At 40.8% G+C, this 17,500-nt stretch overlaps 1 protein-coding gene and 1 pseudogene across 2 annotated transcripts in view; one reads left to right on the top strand and one right to left on the bottom strand.

Annotated features, from left to right (window-relative positions):
* Positions 1-16,056, top strand: part of LOC138018424 (protein NLRC3-like) — a 66,193-nt gene extending 50,137 nt beyond the window's left edge. For both annotated transcript variants that reach the window (XM_068865041.1, XM_068865040.1), the window contains exons 13-15: positions 5,293-5,370; positions 6,599-6,679; positions 13,021-16,056. In XM_068865041.1, coding sequence (XP_068721142.1) covers positions 5,293-5,370; positions 6,599-6,679; positions 13,021-15,695 — 2,834 coding nt within the window. In that variant the 3' untranslated portion in view covers positions 15,696-16,056. The remainder of the gene's footprint in view (positions 1-5,292; positions 5,371-6,598; positions 6,680-13,020) is intronic.
* LOC138018987 (putative nuclease HARBI1) lies at positions 536-5,230 on the bottom strand (annotated as a pseudogene).
* Positions 16,057-17,500: the final 1,444 nt, after the last annotated feature.

The following is a 17,500-nucleotide window of genomic DNA, read 5'->3' as shown; positions in this document are numbered from 1 at the left end:
TTAATTTTATTAGCATAGCCTGTTCTGTCAGTAGTTGTTGTTAGTGCATATCTCCGACAAGATATGTAATTACAGTGAGCCTTTATTAATGCATGAAGTGGAACTTACATAGACCTGCTTTTTGATTTATTAAAACACGAAGGGGCTCTGACAGGTAAAAAAACAAAAGAAACAATATCCTTCTTAAGGGAAAAAAACATATTATGTCTGTTGTGTTATTCTTTGTAATGTGTGGAGCGAGAAAGCATTTTGAAATTTGTAGTAGTGGGAAACTTTGTCACTTTGGAGTGAGTCTTAAATTTTTATTTTCATGTAAAAATCAAAAACTCACCAGTCGTTTAATATTTTATGGTATCCTAGATGTCATTTCAACTTATGATAACAATAAAATATAATAATTACATCATTCAATTTACGATAATAACTTCGAATGTTCAAAATATTAACAAAGATATTCTATTGCAGTTGTCATACCCAGGACCAGCTATGGGCCTCCAGCTATTGGCTAAATAGCAGGGAACGTTGGCAGCAGGGCGTTCTCGGTGCTCTGTAGCAGAGAAACCGGATTGTATGGTCAATGGCACATCACCAGATTGTATGCGGAAGAATCAATTGTTGGTCAATGGATAGTATCACTGACACATAGCTGTCACTGCAGGGCAACCAACATATCGTCCAGGTCTGTGGCACATCTGAGCACCACTTGGGTTCAGATATGGAGGTCCAGAGAGATAGACCAGTGGGGGCACGACACCGACTGTCTTTATTACTGTGCAAGGCGTTTGTGTAGGGTGGGAAGGAAGCCCTGTCAATGGGATGAATGCGACGGTGGCAGGCCTAAGAAGCTGGAAGCTGCTAGGGGGAGTCGTACACACAGGTGGCTCATTTCTGATGGTCGTAGCATTGCTGAAGATCTGGGCAATAGCAGGCTAAGGCAGCATTGTCAGCGTCCAGGCTGCCCTATTTAGGGAGAGCACAGCCTGCCGTGGAAAGGAAAGCCCCTAGAAAAGGTGGGGTCAACAAAGCTTGCCTAGAAGCTATCCTGGCTGGTTCACCGCTGAAGTTGAGCGGCGCACTCAAGCTGCCGCGAAAGCATTTGGCTCCTTGCAGAAGCGCTTATGGTCTCAACATGATGTCAAGCAAAAGACGAAATTGAAGGTCTACAACGCTGCCATCTTGCCACCTCTGCGTTACTCAGTAGAGTCCATGACCCTCTATCACTGCCACATCAAAAGGCTGCCCAGATCCCAGATCCGCCACCTGCGCCAGATACAGGGGATACGATGGCAAGATCGAGTACCTGATGTTGAAGTCCTCAGAAGAGCAGAGACACCAAGCGTCCAAGCTCTCGTCACAGCGTTACAACTTCGCTGGGCTGGATATGTACGGCGAATGCCAGACTCAAGGCTGCCAAAGGCAGTACTCTATGGCGAGCTCAGTGAAGGGAAGAGAAAGCAAGGTGGACAGAAGCTACGCTGCAAGGACGTGCTGAAGCGGCACATGAAAAATGCCAATGTCAAGTCTGAAACTGGGAGCAAGATTCTTTGGACAGAAGATTCTGGAGAGCCACTGTCAAACAGTCAGTGAAAAGCATAGAGGAGAAGCGACAGCTGGAATACCAACGTGCTCATGAAAGAAGACATTCCACTGCAACATTAGGAAATAATGTACGTAGTCGCTGCAACAAGATCTTCCGCTCACGGGCGGGCCTGGCTGCAGAGAGATTCAGAGATTCTGCCTCACCTAACATAAACAGTCGTCATCACCTGCGATGGACTGCCGAAGTAAGGAAGGAACAAAGGATTGCAGTTGTATGAAATATGAAGGGGCATGCTGTATTACTTTGATTAACATTTACACTTGTGGTGTATCTTTGTAAGCCTGAGGCTTATTTTCTATTCTGGAGGTGTGGGATAAGGAGTAAGAGGTGTTTTCAGTACCCTTGTATTTCTTTGTTTTCATGTAGTATTCAATTAAAACCTTCAACAATAGCTACGGATCAGCTACAAACTCGCATTTAGTTTTGTCACATTAGCTATGTTGAAATTTTCAGTAGAATGATGATATTTTTTAATCACATACAACATTGTCTCTTACAGTATGCCTTGGTTTGATGTCTTACTTGGTATATTACAGGTATGAGTTTTAAATGTGAGTTTGATGATGCATTTCCTCAAATAAAAATTAATGCAACAACCCCCCCCTCCTCCCCCCCCAAAAAAGGATACTAATAATCTTGCACCTCACCCCTCAGTTCCAGAATAGACCGGCTACAAAAGTTCACTTGAACATATGTTGATGAATAAAATGTTTATATTGTCACTGTGGAAGGTGCTCTTTGTACATGGCAGTAATCAAATTCCTGACATAAGTTCCCTCAGCGCTATTGAACGAATATAGACGGTCTGCTTCAGTGTTGGGCTGGGTGAGTTTGTCTTGTGCAATCTGCCGGGCCACAATATCATCAACAGTAACACCTTTCATTTCACAAATATTATGAAGAACAAAACAGGCATACGCAATGTTTGGAACAGACTTCAATGCCACGTCAAGGCGCTTGTTCAAAACTTGCCACCTAGCTTTCAGTCTGCCAAAAGCACACTCTATGAGGTTCCTTGCACCTCTCAGTATATTGTTGAAAGTGACCTCTTCATTGTTGTGTGGATTGGGAAACTCCTTCATGCAACAAGGAAGCAAGGGGTAAGCAGGATCACGTAACAATATGACCAGTACTTTGTCATGGCCTGGTAATATTTCTTTGTACAACATAGCGGGTGTTTCCGCTTTCACTAATTTGTTTATTCTAGAATTTGCAAAACACTCTGCCATCATGAACACAGCCTGGCCAGCGGACATCAACATCCATAAACAACCCTCTCCAATTACATGTACCCTGCACATTCAAAGTATATTTCATTTTGTAGCTAAAATAATCGTGGGGGTTTTCTAAAGGCTGCATGATCGGAATATGCGTTCCATCAACGCAACCAAAAGCCTGTGGAAAGCCATGTTTGTTTTCCATGTGCTTGACTTGCTCTCTCATTTCATCCTCCGTAGCAGGTAACTTTATGCAGGTTGGTCCCAGTGTATTAACTAGCGCATCACACACTTTATGGACAATCACTGAGGCTGTACAGAGTGCCACTCCAAAAGTATTGGCTGTCATCATTAGGGACCCTTGATCCTTTAAATAATACAAAGTTATTCCGAGCTGTTTCACCACTGTTAACACATCCAGACCCCGTGGACTTCTGTTGGGTTGAAGGTAATGTTGTAATTCGTCAGCAACTTCCATGAAGGTTGGTTTGCCGGTCCATTCGAAAGTTCCTCTTCCATTCTGCTTCAGGTAGAACACCGTTGAACAGGTTTTACCACCACTGATTGTTCGGCCTGGATTTCTCCATGGTCTTCCACAGCGGCGAACAACCCTCCTTCGAACGTGGCGTAGCTTAGCTAGAGCAACGTTATACTCTAGGGCATCTTTTAATGTTAACTGCCTCTGGTGATTACTCTAAATCAGCAAAGTGCAGAACAACAGCCCTATGCACTGAAAAGACGCCGCTAGTAAAATAAGCAAAAAAAAATCAAACTTGCCGCGAAAAAGTTTTTTTGGTCGGCCATTTTGTTTGTTTTGCTTAGCGACCGCTCAAAAGATTGCCCACGCAGCCCACTCGCTGTCCCGGTTAGGTGAGCTGTATTTAAAGGCGGCTCTGTTTCAGCCCCTCTAGCCGGGTAACCCTGTTAGCTGGGGCACCCTCCCTCCATGCAAACAAGCCCTTAGGCTTTGGTCGGACATCAGTAAATTTTGTTCGGCCAGTGTCCGATAACCGCCTGTTATTTGCAGCCCTGCATATGGTTCAGGTATGGCCCAACCTTTCCCATATCATTCCCATACTTTTTCAAGTGGAAGGATAGGATTTTTTTTTACAATGGCCAATGATGCATTTCAGTGTATTTTATATAAACTTAATTATTAGCTGTTTTCTTTTGTTTTACAGTAGTTTTAACTAGTGATTGTTTTTTTTTTCCACTTTTTGAGGTATCAAGGACGTTCGCGCGAAAATTTTCCCACTTTGAAATTTGTTTCATTTCTAGCCTGAAGTTAGGTCACAAATTGCTTATTCCAAAAATGAAAAAAAAATTGGGGGTCACTGACTTTGTTTCGGAGAAGAAGGCAAGGGAAAAATGCCCTAATTTCGATAGATGGGTCATCATAACGAGATGTAGCCTCATCTACTCATCCGTCGAAATTCATAAAAATAATATGTTAGAGTGAAGGTTTCTGTGCATAGAAATAATATAGAAGTGGGTTTTTTAGATAGTTGCGTGCTGCTAGGGATGTCCTAAATAGTACAGTTAATCCTCAACGAGCGCTTCGGGAATTCTGGACACAAGGAAAGAAAAATTTAGAGAAAGATAACTCCTTACATTGTGATTGTTTTCATTTCAACATATTCTGTGTATTGTAAGAAGAGTAAGTGATTCATGTCTCAAACTATAGGAGTCACCGATGACCTAAAGGAGTAAAATCGATGTGATGTTGCGAAGTTCTTGGAAAATTTCGTTTGTCACGATTTTGCGTGACCTGTCAGAGAAGGACGGGAACCCAAGACAGGATCGATCGATGAAAGGTTTTTGTTGAAAAGAAAACTTACTCGAGCGTAGCAACAAAGTTTCAAGCAGGCGTTATCTTTATTTGGTTAATGCTTTATATCATATCTCTCAATTGCCTTCTTGCTCATCTTCTGGAGTGTGGTTTTTGTGAAATATAATTTCTGGCTGTTTCCTCGTAGGTCTGCACTATTCCAGAGAATTAGGAAGGGAAGATCATTTTTCTGTATTTTCATGAAAGTAAAGGAAAAGAACTTCAAAACCATGCATTCATTTTGAACTAAGCAGTTCGTAGCGTAATAAAAACATTTTACAAAACCAACCCCATGAAATTTACGCAACGTCCGAGACTAAAACTAACCTTACTCGAGGTTTCAAATTTTCAGCCACTACTCGATTAGTGGCCTATTCCAGCCGCCCGGTCCTTTCTCTTTAACATTTCATGATGAATTAGAAATAATGTGCCATTCTTTAGCCAGCCTGTAGATTTTTCCCCGGCGTTTTTGTCGTCATAAGATCTTAACTTATTCTTGAAGTAATGCGTGACATATTACAGTCGCGTTACCTGCCCAGTAAAAGTTGTGCACGAACAATTAGCGCGAATGTCCTTAATGTGCATCCACTGTAGCAATTGAGATTGTTTCAATGTAACAGTATGTTGTGTTGTTGGTTTTCCAATAGATCCCGATCAGGCAGAAGCAAGCGATGTTTCTGCTTCAGCATCTGCAGGATTCAGAGCACACAGTCATCTCAAGCAAGGTAATTTATGGCACACAGTTACTGTAAGCATGAGGTACATGAAATTCAAATGTAAGTGGAAAGTGGAGTTCATGTATTTAAGTCCACTCAGTCTCTTTCAACCACAGGCTTACACTGTATGTGCCTGCCAGCGGCAGTCTTTGAAGTGGTAATACAAATCTGTCCAAATCTTCTCCACCACAATAATATCATGAAACCAGCAGTCGACGGTCTGCAAATGTATTAATCGTACGAGAGGTTTTGCCTCAATTTTTTTTACAGTAATATCATTGCAACAACCTGTGGAGTGCCTCAATTACAGGAGCCTTTGCTCACAATGACTAGATCTCCCAGACACCTTAACTTTAGAAGCTATAAAGTCCCCTTTTCTCGTACTACATACCATCAAATGTATTTCTTCCCGAGGACGATTCGCGATTGGAATAAACTACAAGATTCTGTTGTGCTGGACCCAAGTCTAGAAACCTCTAAGAACCGGAGTTGGGACTATCTTCTTGGTAGATGCTGACCAAATGTTCTTTTACTAAGACATTGTTTGATTTTTACACTTGCACATTCATTTCATGTTAATACCTGCACTTCTTATTTCTTGTAAACTGCATGCTCACGAGAATCTTCTTATGAGAAGGAGGTAGGCTGCATGACGAGAAGAAGAAGAGAAGAAGAAAATAACCAGCAGCAATTGTTAATGACAAACTTTAAAGTGTATTTGACTGGCCATGACAGTCTGTTATCATTAACCCATTGACTGACTTCTGGGAGACTTACCCTTACTCTGTCTAATGCCAGGCAATTTTACTTATCAACTTGGGGCGCCCCAGGGTGCACTGGGAGTCAATAACCTACTTGACTGCTTGAGATAAGGGTGGGTTTGGAGGAGTGGATGTGTACTGCAGAACAGTGTACTGCTCATGAGGAACTGATATCTTGTGTTTAAAAGTAAGGAAGTATCTTGCTGTCTGAAAAGTTTTATGAACTCGGTTTCATGGCAGGCACAAGGTTAGGCAGATTAGTCTTAGACTTGATTTGCTAATGGACTTATATATTTTGTGTCATCAACTTTGCAAGGTGTGAGGTGTATTACTTTGGGACTTACCTTGTTGAAAAAATCTTGGGTTTACTAGCCAGGAGGGACTCTCTCAAGTGAATTTGTTTTCGCGAGATTGCTGAATCTAATCCCTTCAAAGCAGCTGTCTAATTAAGAAGACTGGTGTTTGTTTTCGAATAGATCCTGTGCAGGCAGAAAGAAGTGGTGCCGATATTGCTTCAGCAGCTGCAGGAACCAGCACACACAGTCGTCACAAACAAGGTACAGTAATTGATACCAGTCACTGTTAAACTCAAGTAAGTGAAAAGTGGACTTCTTGTTGAGGCATTTATCTCATCTAACTCATCTATCGCCCCTAAAGGGGTGCGGCTTCCTTAATAACTCTCTGCCACAACTCGCAATTCTCCATATCAGTTGCCAGATCTTCCCTCTATATATCCGAATCCCTTGATAGAATCTCCGGAATCGCGAGTCTCCGACGTGACATGGCCACGGGGCCTCCAAAGAAGCAAGGAGTGTACCGACTCCCCCGTAGCCCTACGGTATTACATGTACTAACAGAAGTGTAAAAAACGAAACTTGCCATTATCTGTGTATGTAAATATTGTGTTGTAACATGCCAATTTAGGTGGGGGTACACTTGAATTTAATGGAATTGTGAGAGGTTTAAAGAAGGGATAAAAGAAAGAAAATTATTATTGGAACACCAACAGACATTTGCCCCCAACCCAAGAGCACACCAGGTTGATATAGGACTCTTTGGGTGCCTATATCAATTTTTAACTTCAAATTCTAATTTTTAAACTACATCAAATCTTAACTAGTTCATATTTCTCCAAATTTCACTACCCTTTTGAGAAAAACTAGTGCTAAAATGTCCTCCCAGATATACTTAAAAATCATTAAAAAAAATTAAAAATACCCTAAAACATTGATTTGTTTTGAGTATAGGGTTTTTGTTTTGCTTGAAACGCGAACGAGATATTTCCATTAAACCGATTTTAAGTGGCGTGAAAATGGCTTTCAGGTGTGCCCCCGCCTTAACTACAGAAGATTGAAGTGATGTTCGCAGTTATCAGGACAATTTAAGGATTATTGTCTATATGAGCAGGGGCCCGTTTCTCGAAAGACCCGGTAACTTACCGTGCCCGGTAAGTCACCCGGTAATTACCCGATACGTTTTCGGGTGTTTCTCGAATCTCCCGTTAATTTCGATCCCGTTATTTTCCCCGATGACTTTCCCGGTAACTTACGGGAGCTTTGGAGCTCCCGTTACTCTCCCGTTAAAGTTTACGGGTAACATAATTTTGCTGCATCAAAACAAAATGGCTGCCGAAGACGGACTTTTGTTACGTAGTTTGTCGGCCAAGAACATACCAAGGGAGGCCTGTACTGACCGATACAGAAGTCGTTGAGAGGCATAGGTTGTCAACAGGAAGATTAAATTGGCTGATTGAACGGTGTATTGTAAAGAAGATCGATCTAGAGTAGAGAGACAGCAATTCGCGGAGACTCAGGTAAACCAATACAGGCTAATAGTCAAGACATACCCACCTACTTTCGGTGCCGTAAAACTACAGATGTTAATATATTAAACTTCGATGGAATCGGCAATAAAGCAAGCCTTGACTTAAGCACGGACTGCGGTTTGTTTTGGCGTGCGGTCTACCTTTTTTCACATCTAAATTCGCAGCACCCAGAGTCTTAATAGGGAACAACTAGCTGCAGCATTTCCAGCAAAAAACAAATGACGTGTTGTTAAAAAAAACATACAAATAAATAAATAAATGGGATGCAAACTACTGGCAGGGAAAATTTGGAAAGGAGAAGCGATCGCCCATCACCTGATATTGAGTAAAAAACAAAACACACCCAGCGAAATGCTGCGTGTTTGTCTGAAACAGCAAAGAGGAAATTGTCTCCTTGTGTAAGAATAAAACATGCTTGTGTTCGAGAAAAAAAGGAATTATTATATGGACTCAAACTCTACAAAACCTATCAATTAATGCTCATCAAACAACGAACTTCTTTGCGTACGTTGTTCTCACGGCGGTCCGCTTTATCTCTGTTTTGTTTTGGTGGTGTTCAAGTGTGACAATAAATTCATGTTTATAAATATTTCAAGCAAATGTGACCGTATTTTACCCTATAGCTGGCTTTCCCAGAGTGACTGGAGCAATTGATGGCTCTCTCATTCCTATCTGGCGCCCAGACAGTGATGAACATCTCTCTGTTTGCCACAAGGGTTCTCATGCTATTAATGTGATGACAGTGTGCAATGCTCACCTGTCATCTACAAATTTTGTTTGCATATGGCATGGCTCTGTACATGATTCAACTATTTTTAATGCCAGCTACTTGCAAGCATGTATGGAGGGTGGAGGAGGTGGGAATGGGTGGCTCCTGGGAGACTGTGGGTATGCAATCAAACCCTACAGGTACCAGAAGGCCCATACAAAAACGAAGAACACCACTAAGAGGGCCTTTGGCCTGTGGAAGACAAGATTCCCCTCCTTGATTACTCTGGTGGGCAGTGCAAAGCAGCAAATTTCTGCCTGGCCTCCGTTACTCAATAGCTTCTACATAACTTAAGCCCAACTTAACTCAAAATATTTTCTTTTGTTTAAGATAAATCTAAACACCAGAGAGATATTTGCAAAGCTAATGAGAGGCATGAGTTAATTTCAACTATAACGGAACAAACTGTTTTGAACTTTTTTGCAATGCAGAGCAGTTTGGTAGGGATCACCTCGGTTAAAGACTTGATCATTGCTTCTTGCTAGCTAGGCCTTGAAAGTGACAAAACATGGAGAGAGTTTTGTTAAATTTACTGTGCATTGAAACCAATTTTCAAGGAGAACATGGAGAAATGTATTTGCCATAGATGGAAAGATTCAACTTTGCAGTGAAAAACACTTGGAGTGAGGTGCACTCTAACAGTAACATTAATTTTATTGGGTCACTTTGTCCAAAAGCCACTCAACAGTCATCAGGTGAGCTCATTTTAAATGACACTGCAAAAAAGGGAAACAGTAAAGGGGCTTTCATTTATTAGCACATGAGGGGGGGGGGGAGGGGGTAATGTTATTTTGGAAAAGTATTAAGGGGGTTTGTCATATATTGAGCAGCCTTTTGAGTGGGGTTGATTGAAGTGTTGGCTTTTCCACTTCATTTCGCTGACTTCAAAGCTGAATGTACATATTAGAAAAGATTTATAATATTACACCCATTTTCCTGGCCATTGGAAAAAGTTTTCCCAGTTATGGGAACTGTTCCTGGGAACAGGGAAATGCCTGTATTGGGAAATACCTGTAATGATTAACTCTTAATGGTCTGGACATGGAAATGCACCGCCCTTCGTATGAAGTTTTAAAAGTGACCGATGCCATATATTTTACTTTTTGTGATGGTATGCAAGCTGAACAGGGGCGTAGCGACCATATACGCACATACCCACATGCGTACCTCCAAAAATCCAAAAAATAAAACATTATATTATATTTATTTATTTGATATTTCCATTGTAAAGGGAGAGGTCTCTCCCTTTTCCTGTAGCCACATTTACCGTGGATAATGCACTCGTCTACTAAACACTTGTATCAGTAGTTCCAAAGGTTGACAAGTAAAAAAACAAAGTTACTGCGAGTGAATAGTTGGCATTTTTTTCATGCTTTGATTTATGAAACTTACCCCCGAAAACATGGGAAATGGCATTTCTGAGGCCCTAATAATAACAATGTTCTGGGGAGCATGCCCCCAGATCCTCCCTAGAGGCTCATGCAGAAAGCGCTTGTTTCACTGCACCTTCCTGTGGGTACCTATTAAAACGGAATAACCCTGCTACGCCTCCTGCTGAATTGTTGCTTCTAAGGATATAGATGATTATTGTGTTGAAAACGTTGAATATAAGCATTAATGCTAATAACACATGAATGCCGTTTTCAAAATATCAGTTCCATTTTTACCTTAATAAAGGTGCCACAAATGTAATAATATAATAATCTTACTTCCAGCTGGGGGTTTACCAAGTGTCTTTGACTTGAAGGAGTCACAATAAATCAAGGATAGAATTATCCCACAAACTAATAAGTGATCAGGTACTAATTGATCCCTTTTAGCAATGTCTTTTAAAATCTACTACACCCTTATGATAAATAACTATATAATTAAGAATATTATTTTGGTTTCATTAAAAAAACGTGATTTTTTTTTCAAATAGTATATCTTGAGAGTGTTCGCATATATAGTGAACCTGAGGTAAGACGGAATTCCTCCCGACGTACCTGTCGAGATAAAATTGAAAACAGATGTTCTTGAAGAGAATTCAAAACGTCTGATAATGCTAAACGATGACTCAAAGACATACCTCCTTCCACTGGTTCGCTGTACGCAGCAATCTACTACTTGTATTGAATCGAGATCGAGAATTTCGCTTAACCTCGTTGTAACATTTTCTGAGCTTCTATTACTCCAAAAGAGCGTTGCTTCCCAGCAAACTAAAAGTGTTGCTAACAAAAAGCGTGAATAAAAAAAATCCTGCCATCTAAACACCCTTTGCAAAATTTCTCCCGCCAATGAGGTGTAAAAAGTCGCCTTCACTGCTAGAAGGTGTAAAAGGAACGATGGAAGGTCATCACTGCGAACGCCACCTTTGTTCACATCACAGCGCTCGGTTGGGAAACTGGATGCTACAAGCTCTACGGATCTAGTGCCAAGTCATTCTCCTTCTTTTCACGACGAGCGTGAAGTGCACGCAAGAGGCTGGTAACTCCCGGTTATTTTATCGGCCCCGAAAAGTACCGGGAAAGTTTACGGGTGCTTCGAGAAACACTCTTTCGGTCCCGATAAAGTTTCCCGGTAACTGTCCTGGTAAGTTCACGGGCCCGGTAATTACCGGGATTTTCGAGAAACGGGCCCCAGGTGTCTATATGAGACAGTATATTGCTTAAATTGTCCTGCTAAGTGCAAGCATCACTTAAATCTGTCATCTACAACCCGCACTTCAAATAAACATTTCTTTCCTGCATGCCCATTAACTGTTCTCAAAAAGAATCATTTGTCTAACGTTTTTTTAAAATATGGTGTTCATTCCGCTGCTTTCTTGCAAAAATTGGAACTTACTGCTTAAAGATTATGTTGTTTTCTCGTATAAAACCCTCTCCACGCGGCAATGTCACTTTTACGAACTCCCAGCAGTCTTTCACTCAATCTTCAAACTCCGCTCTGACAAGTAAACATAAACATTTTGCTAGATTATCTTCAAAAACCAGCTGATTATGCTACCAGAGCGCAAACAAATATTCTAAGGTCCTTTTTGATTTGTTTAAGTTTGGAATTCACTAGATTACTCTGCTAAACAGTATTTGAAACGTCATGCTATCAATATGAAATGGCTTCTCCTCCGCTCTCAATACACCAATTCACCCACTGTTTTAATAATTGTTATTGTCAAAGTCGTAGTTATTTCTGCTATTTTGATACTGATTACCGACTTGCTTTGCTCTCTGATGTGTGATGTCTGATTTTTGAGCGCTTGTTGCACGTGTATTTCTTCTAATAAGGAAATCTTTGCCGAGATCATTGCAGTTTACATTTTGTTTCATTAACATTCAAGTTTCTCACAGAAGACATCATGCTATTTAAAAATTTGCTTCAAAAGGTAAAAGAACTTGTTAAACTCAATTAGATCTCCAATTCGAAGCCATTTAGCTTTGATCAAAAACTGATAAAATTCTTTGGTGGCAAAAGCACTAATGATCCCATACATTCTTTGTAAAATTCCGAATTTTCAAAGGATCATTGCCCAGAGATTATCCGGCGTTCAAATTTTCAGAGATAGCTCATTATGCAATGAACTGATTAGAAAAAAAAATATTCCCCCCTACATCTCTATTAGTTTACTTTAGCTGATCAATTTCTTAATTTAGCTCCATTTATGAACTCTTTTCAATCAGGTGTATCTTACAAACATCAGTCTTAGACTTGTGACATTAGGGCCGTTTATACGAGAGAAAATAAGCCGCGGCTTACTCTGGCTGCGGCTTACATAAGACGCGAACACCCCGTATAAATGGTACAAAATCTACGGCTTTCTCAAGCCGCGGCTTATCTTGGCCTGGGAGTTTATACTCGTATAAATAGTTCCTTTCGCGTATTCGGCTTATTTTGTCTCGTATAAACGACCATATTAGGGCCGTTTATACGAGAGAAAATAAGCCGCGGCTTACATAAGACGCGAACACCCCGTATAAATGGTACAAAATCTACGTTCACGGCTTTCTCAAGCCGCGGCTTATCCTGGCCTGGGAGTTTACACTCGTATAAATGGTTCCTTTTGCGTATTATGTAAGCCGCGGCTTATATTCTCTCGTATAAACGGCCCTATTGTATTGACTTTGCGATGTGAAAGAATTGTATTAGTATCGAACTGCAATTTCGGTGAAAAATCTTGATGACTATTTCTTAAATGGCGTTTGTTTTTTAAATATTGCTTAATGTTGGACCTTCAGTGGTGTCAAAATTAAGAACACAATAAGGTTAAGGTTAAAACAAAATAAACACTACAGGCAAACCTCTTTTAAAATTATTTTTGTGTTTTGCAGATGTACCATATTCCGCCAATAATATTACAGAAAGGATCCGTCAGCTCTACAGTACTCGTGAAAGATCTCTTCTACCTGTTCCATGGCTTGATGACTTCAGCTTTCATCTAGATGATATTTTTACCAAGTTAAAGATTGTGGGCAAAGAAAGGACAAGGGGAAAATTGACTGATGAAATCACAAACATGACAGCAATCTTTAGAGGACACAAAGATTGTGAAAAGCCACGGACTGTTTTAATTGAAGGACACCCAGGCATGGGAAAGACGACCTATTGTCAGAAATTGGCATATGATTGGGCAATGAAAGAAGAAAAATGGGACAAGTCTTTTCCCGAGATTGACGTTCTGTTGCTTTTGAGGTGTCGTGATATCAAAACTGATATTTGGGAGGCCATTGATGACCAAATTCTTCCTGATGATGTTGACAAAAAAGTGAAGGAATGGTTCTTCGAGTTCATTGGAGAAAATCAGTCCAAGGTTCTGTTAGTGCTTGATGGACTCGACGAAGTGGATTCCAGAGAGGTTGGCATGTACATCAACCTTTTGGAAAGTAAAGTTCTACCCTATTGCCACATTGTTATCACATCACGCCATGAAGCTGGTAAGAAGGTAAGGCGGTACTGTGACACCCTGTGGGAGATTGTTGGATTTACTTTTGAAGATGCGCAGATATACATTCTTAGGTACTTTAAGGGCATGGAGCACTTGGCAGAAGGGCTACTCAAACAGCTTCTGCTTCACATCGGGCAAGCGAGGGACTTAAAAGGGTTGACACGGAATCCTCTCAACACAGCTTTACTTTGCATCCTTTGGGAAGATTTCAAGGGTGCACTTCCATTGGAAAGGACACAGTTGTACATAGAAATTGTGCGATGTCTTTTGTTAAGATATGAAAAGAGGACTGGATCATCGAGTGGCAGTGATGCAGATCTACTGGAAGTTTACAAGGATGACCTGGTGCAGTTGGGATGCATGGCGTTCCAGTGTTTACGTAAACGAGAGTTGTATTTTGACGAGAATGAATTTAAAGGGAGTTCCAGTAATTTGATCAAGTTTGGGTTTCTGTCGATCCAGACCGGTGGCAGCAAGAGGAAACCTTCCTTGCGCTTTGCCTTTCTGCACAAGAGCTTTCAAGAGCTCTTTGCTGGCTTTTATCTTGCTTATCAGATCCTTGATAGAGAGACAGATTGTAAATCAGTAGTGAATGATGAAAGGAACAGAAATGAACAGAAACAAGTGTTTTTATTCATGAGTGGTATTTTGTCCGAAACATCTGAAGAGATGACAGTTTCGTTGGTGAAAAGCATGGCAGAGCTTGCAAGTTCGCCCAATAAAGGAATGAACAAAACTGAAGAAAACATTTTAGCGTTCACATTTGAATGTATATTGGAATGCAAATCTCACCTTCAGTCTAAGTTACTTGAGACCTTGGGACAGAACTTTCTTGTTAAACGTCTGTCTCTGATTTCTAGATGGCCTCTGTCGAACCTTTTTTGTGAATTTCTCAAAGTCAGCACATGCTTGAGTAATTTGTATTTGGGTAGAAAGGGAATTGGTTCCGCTGGTGCTGAATCCCTCTCCAAGGTTCTCAAAGTCAACACATGCTTGACTACTTTGAATTTGAGAGAAAACAAAATTGGTGTTGCTGGCACTAAATCTCTTTCTGAGGCTCTCAAAGTCAACACATGCTTGACTACTTTGGATTTGAGTAGAAACGGAATTGGTGCCGCTGGCGCTGAATGCCTCTCCAAGGCTCTCAAAGTCAACACAGGCTTGACTACTTTGTATTTGAGTGGAAACGAAATTGGTGCCGCTGGCACTAAATCCCTTTCTGAGGCTCTCAAAGTCAACACATGCTTGACTACTTTGGATTTGAGTGGAAACGGAATTGGTGAGACTGGCGCTGAATCCCTCTCCGAGGCTCTCAAAGTCAACACATGCTTGACTACTTTGGATTTGAGTAGAAACGGAATTGGTGCCGCTGGCGCTGAATCCCTCTCCGAGGCTCTCGAAGTCAACACATGCTTGACTACTTTGGATTTGAGTGGAAACGGAATTGGTGTCGCTGGCGCTGAATCCCTCTCCGAGGCTCTCAAAGTCAACACGTGCTTGACTACTTTGAATTGCAGTGAAAACGGAATTGGTTCTGCTGGCGCAGAATCCCTCTCTGAGGCTCTCAAAGTCAACAGATGCTTGACTACTTTGGATCTGAATTGGAACGAAATTGGTGCCGCTGGCGCTGAATCACTGTCTGAGGCTCTCAAAGTCAACACATGCTTGACTACTTTGGATTTAAGTTGGAACAAAATTGGTGCCGCTGGCACTAAACCCCTTGCTGAGGCTCTCAAAGTCAACACATGCTTGATATCTTTGAGTTTGAAGCACAATGTAATCTATGCCGCCGACGCTGAATCCCTTTCTGAGGCTCTCAAAGTCAACACATGCTTGACTACTTTGGATTTAAGTTGGAACAGAATTGGTACCGCTGGCACTAAATCCCTTGCTGAGGCTCTCAAAGTCAACACGTGCTTGACTACTTTGGTTTTGTATGAAAACGAAGTTGGTTCCGCTGGCACTGAATCCCTTTCTGAAGCTCTCAAAGTGAACACATGCTTGACTACTTTGGATCTGCATGATCCCTTTCTGAAGCTCGTTAAGTCAACACGTGCTTGACTGAGTTGGGTTCGATTGGGACTAAATCAGCGATTCTGCCGGAGTCGGATACTAAATTCCTAAGGCTCCACCTAAGGTATCAAGCGTATCAAGTATATTATGGGTGTCAGCTGTATCAAGCATATCAAGCTTATCACGTGTATTCAGTGTATCAGGCATAACCCTGATACGCAGAAAGAGTATTAACCTGGATCGGTCGTTCTAACCTCACTTGTAAAATATGAACTCAAAGACCTCGGCCTCCTAGAAGACTTTAATTGCACTTTAATAGTAAGCTGAGTTACATGTTATGTGGAAATATCGTGCCATCAAGAAATTATCGATTTAGTGTATTAAATATGTTTATACTGCAGTAGAAAAAGGCCAACTATTTACTCAGTGAGTTATGAGTTTCCGATCACTCCTCTTTGTGCTTTATCACGTGAAAAGCATCCACCAAAAACTTAACGTGCTCTGATTTCAACGAGTAAAAAGGTAAAACCGCTCTGCGATCGTTTATGATAATATAGCAACAGCCATTTTTCAAACATGTGCAACTGCTTGCGATCTTCTGGAATCGTCTGTGGTCTTATGGAAACCAGGGTTTAGAAAAGGATTTCCAAAGCAAATGTGAGAAATTAGATCAGTTTGCGATGCGAGGATAACAAAACAGAAGAAAAGCAGTAGTCTTCCTGTCTTTTGTTTTCGTTCCACATCTGTTCAAGTTAATGAGAAAAGTTACGACATGATTGTTTTAATTTATATCTATGAACTTCCAGTGTAAATAGTTTGAAATAACTTGAACTTGAACTATTCCCTGTGGAAGTCGGCGCGCGTAAATATCAACCTATAAAAACGTGCCGTAATATTACAGAACGAGACTACTTCTCGACTGTAAGTAAATGTCCAGAAAACAATAGGCATTCTGCGCGATATATTTTTCTGTGCGAAAGGAAAGAAAATTGTTACGCGTAACTTGCCGTAACACGAAACAACGCAGTCAATTTAACTTGGTGGAATTAGTAAAGGCCAGAACTGACACATCACAACAACGTAACACACCGCAGCAAGTCAGTGGCATCGTAATTAGCTAGAACAATAGGTACCAGGTAATAATAGGACGTAAAAAGCCACAATAAGGGGTACTACGTCAAAACAAACCCTACCAAACCAAACAGGGATGGTCGCACATAACACACAGCAAAAAAAGCCGAGTAAATTGAACTCAAAATAGTGAGTAAATCGTTGCATCCATAGTAACTCATTATATTGAGTAACCTGTAGCAGAAATGTTGAGTAATTTATACTCTCGGGATGGAGTAAGTTTACTCAGGATGAGTTAACTTACTCAGTTGTATGAGTAAGAGTACTCATACATTGAGTAATATTAACTCAAATTTAGAGGTAAAAGTACTTAAGAAAGATGCATCCATATTGACTCTTTATTTTGAGTAGACGGATTATCTACGCATAGATTGAGTAAGACGTATTCTACATTTTGAGTAAAACAGAAATTTACTCACACAACGAGTTTTAATCGGCCGTTCCGAAATTCAGCATAGAACTCGAGTTTCAAATTTTAACTAATCGACAAACTGACACTACCACATGAAAGATCATATTGAGATTGGTCATTTGGCCAAGTATGGTGCTTTTAGGGTGAACAGAGACCACGTTATGGACCTTGAAACATGGCTCAAAATCCATACAGCCGTCTCTAATTTTCATACAGCGTCCCCCAAAACCATATTAACTCTTAAAATTTTTATGATTTCCGTGATACTCTTTAAAATGGGCAAACATTGCCATTTTCATCGCAGCTTCTT

Source organism: Montipora capricornis, chromosome 10 (assembly GCF_036669925.1).
Source record: "Montipora capricornis isolate CH-2021 chromosome 10, ASM3666992v2, whole genome shotgun sequence".
NCBI lineage: Eukaryota > Metazoa > Cnidaria > Anthozoa > Scleractinia > Acroporidae > Montipora > Montipora capricornis.
Note: the sequence above shows the minus strand (reverse complement) of the source record. Positions and strands in the feature narration are given on the sequence as shown.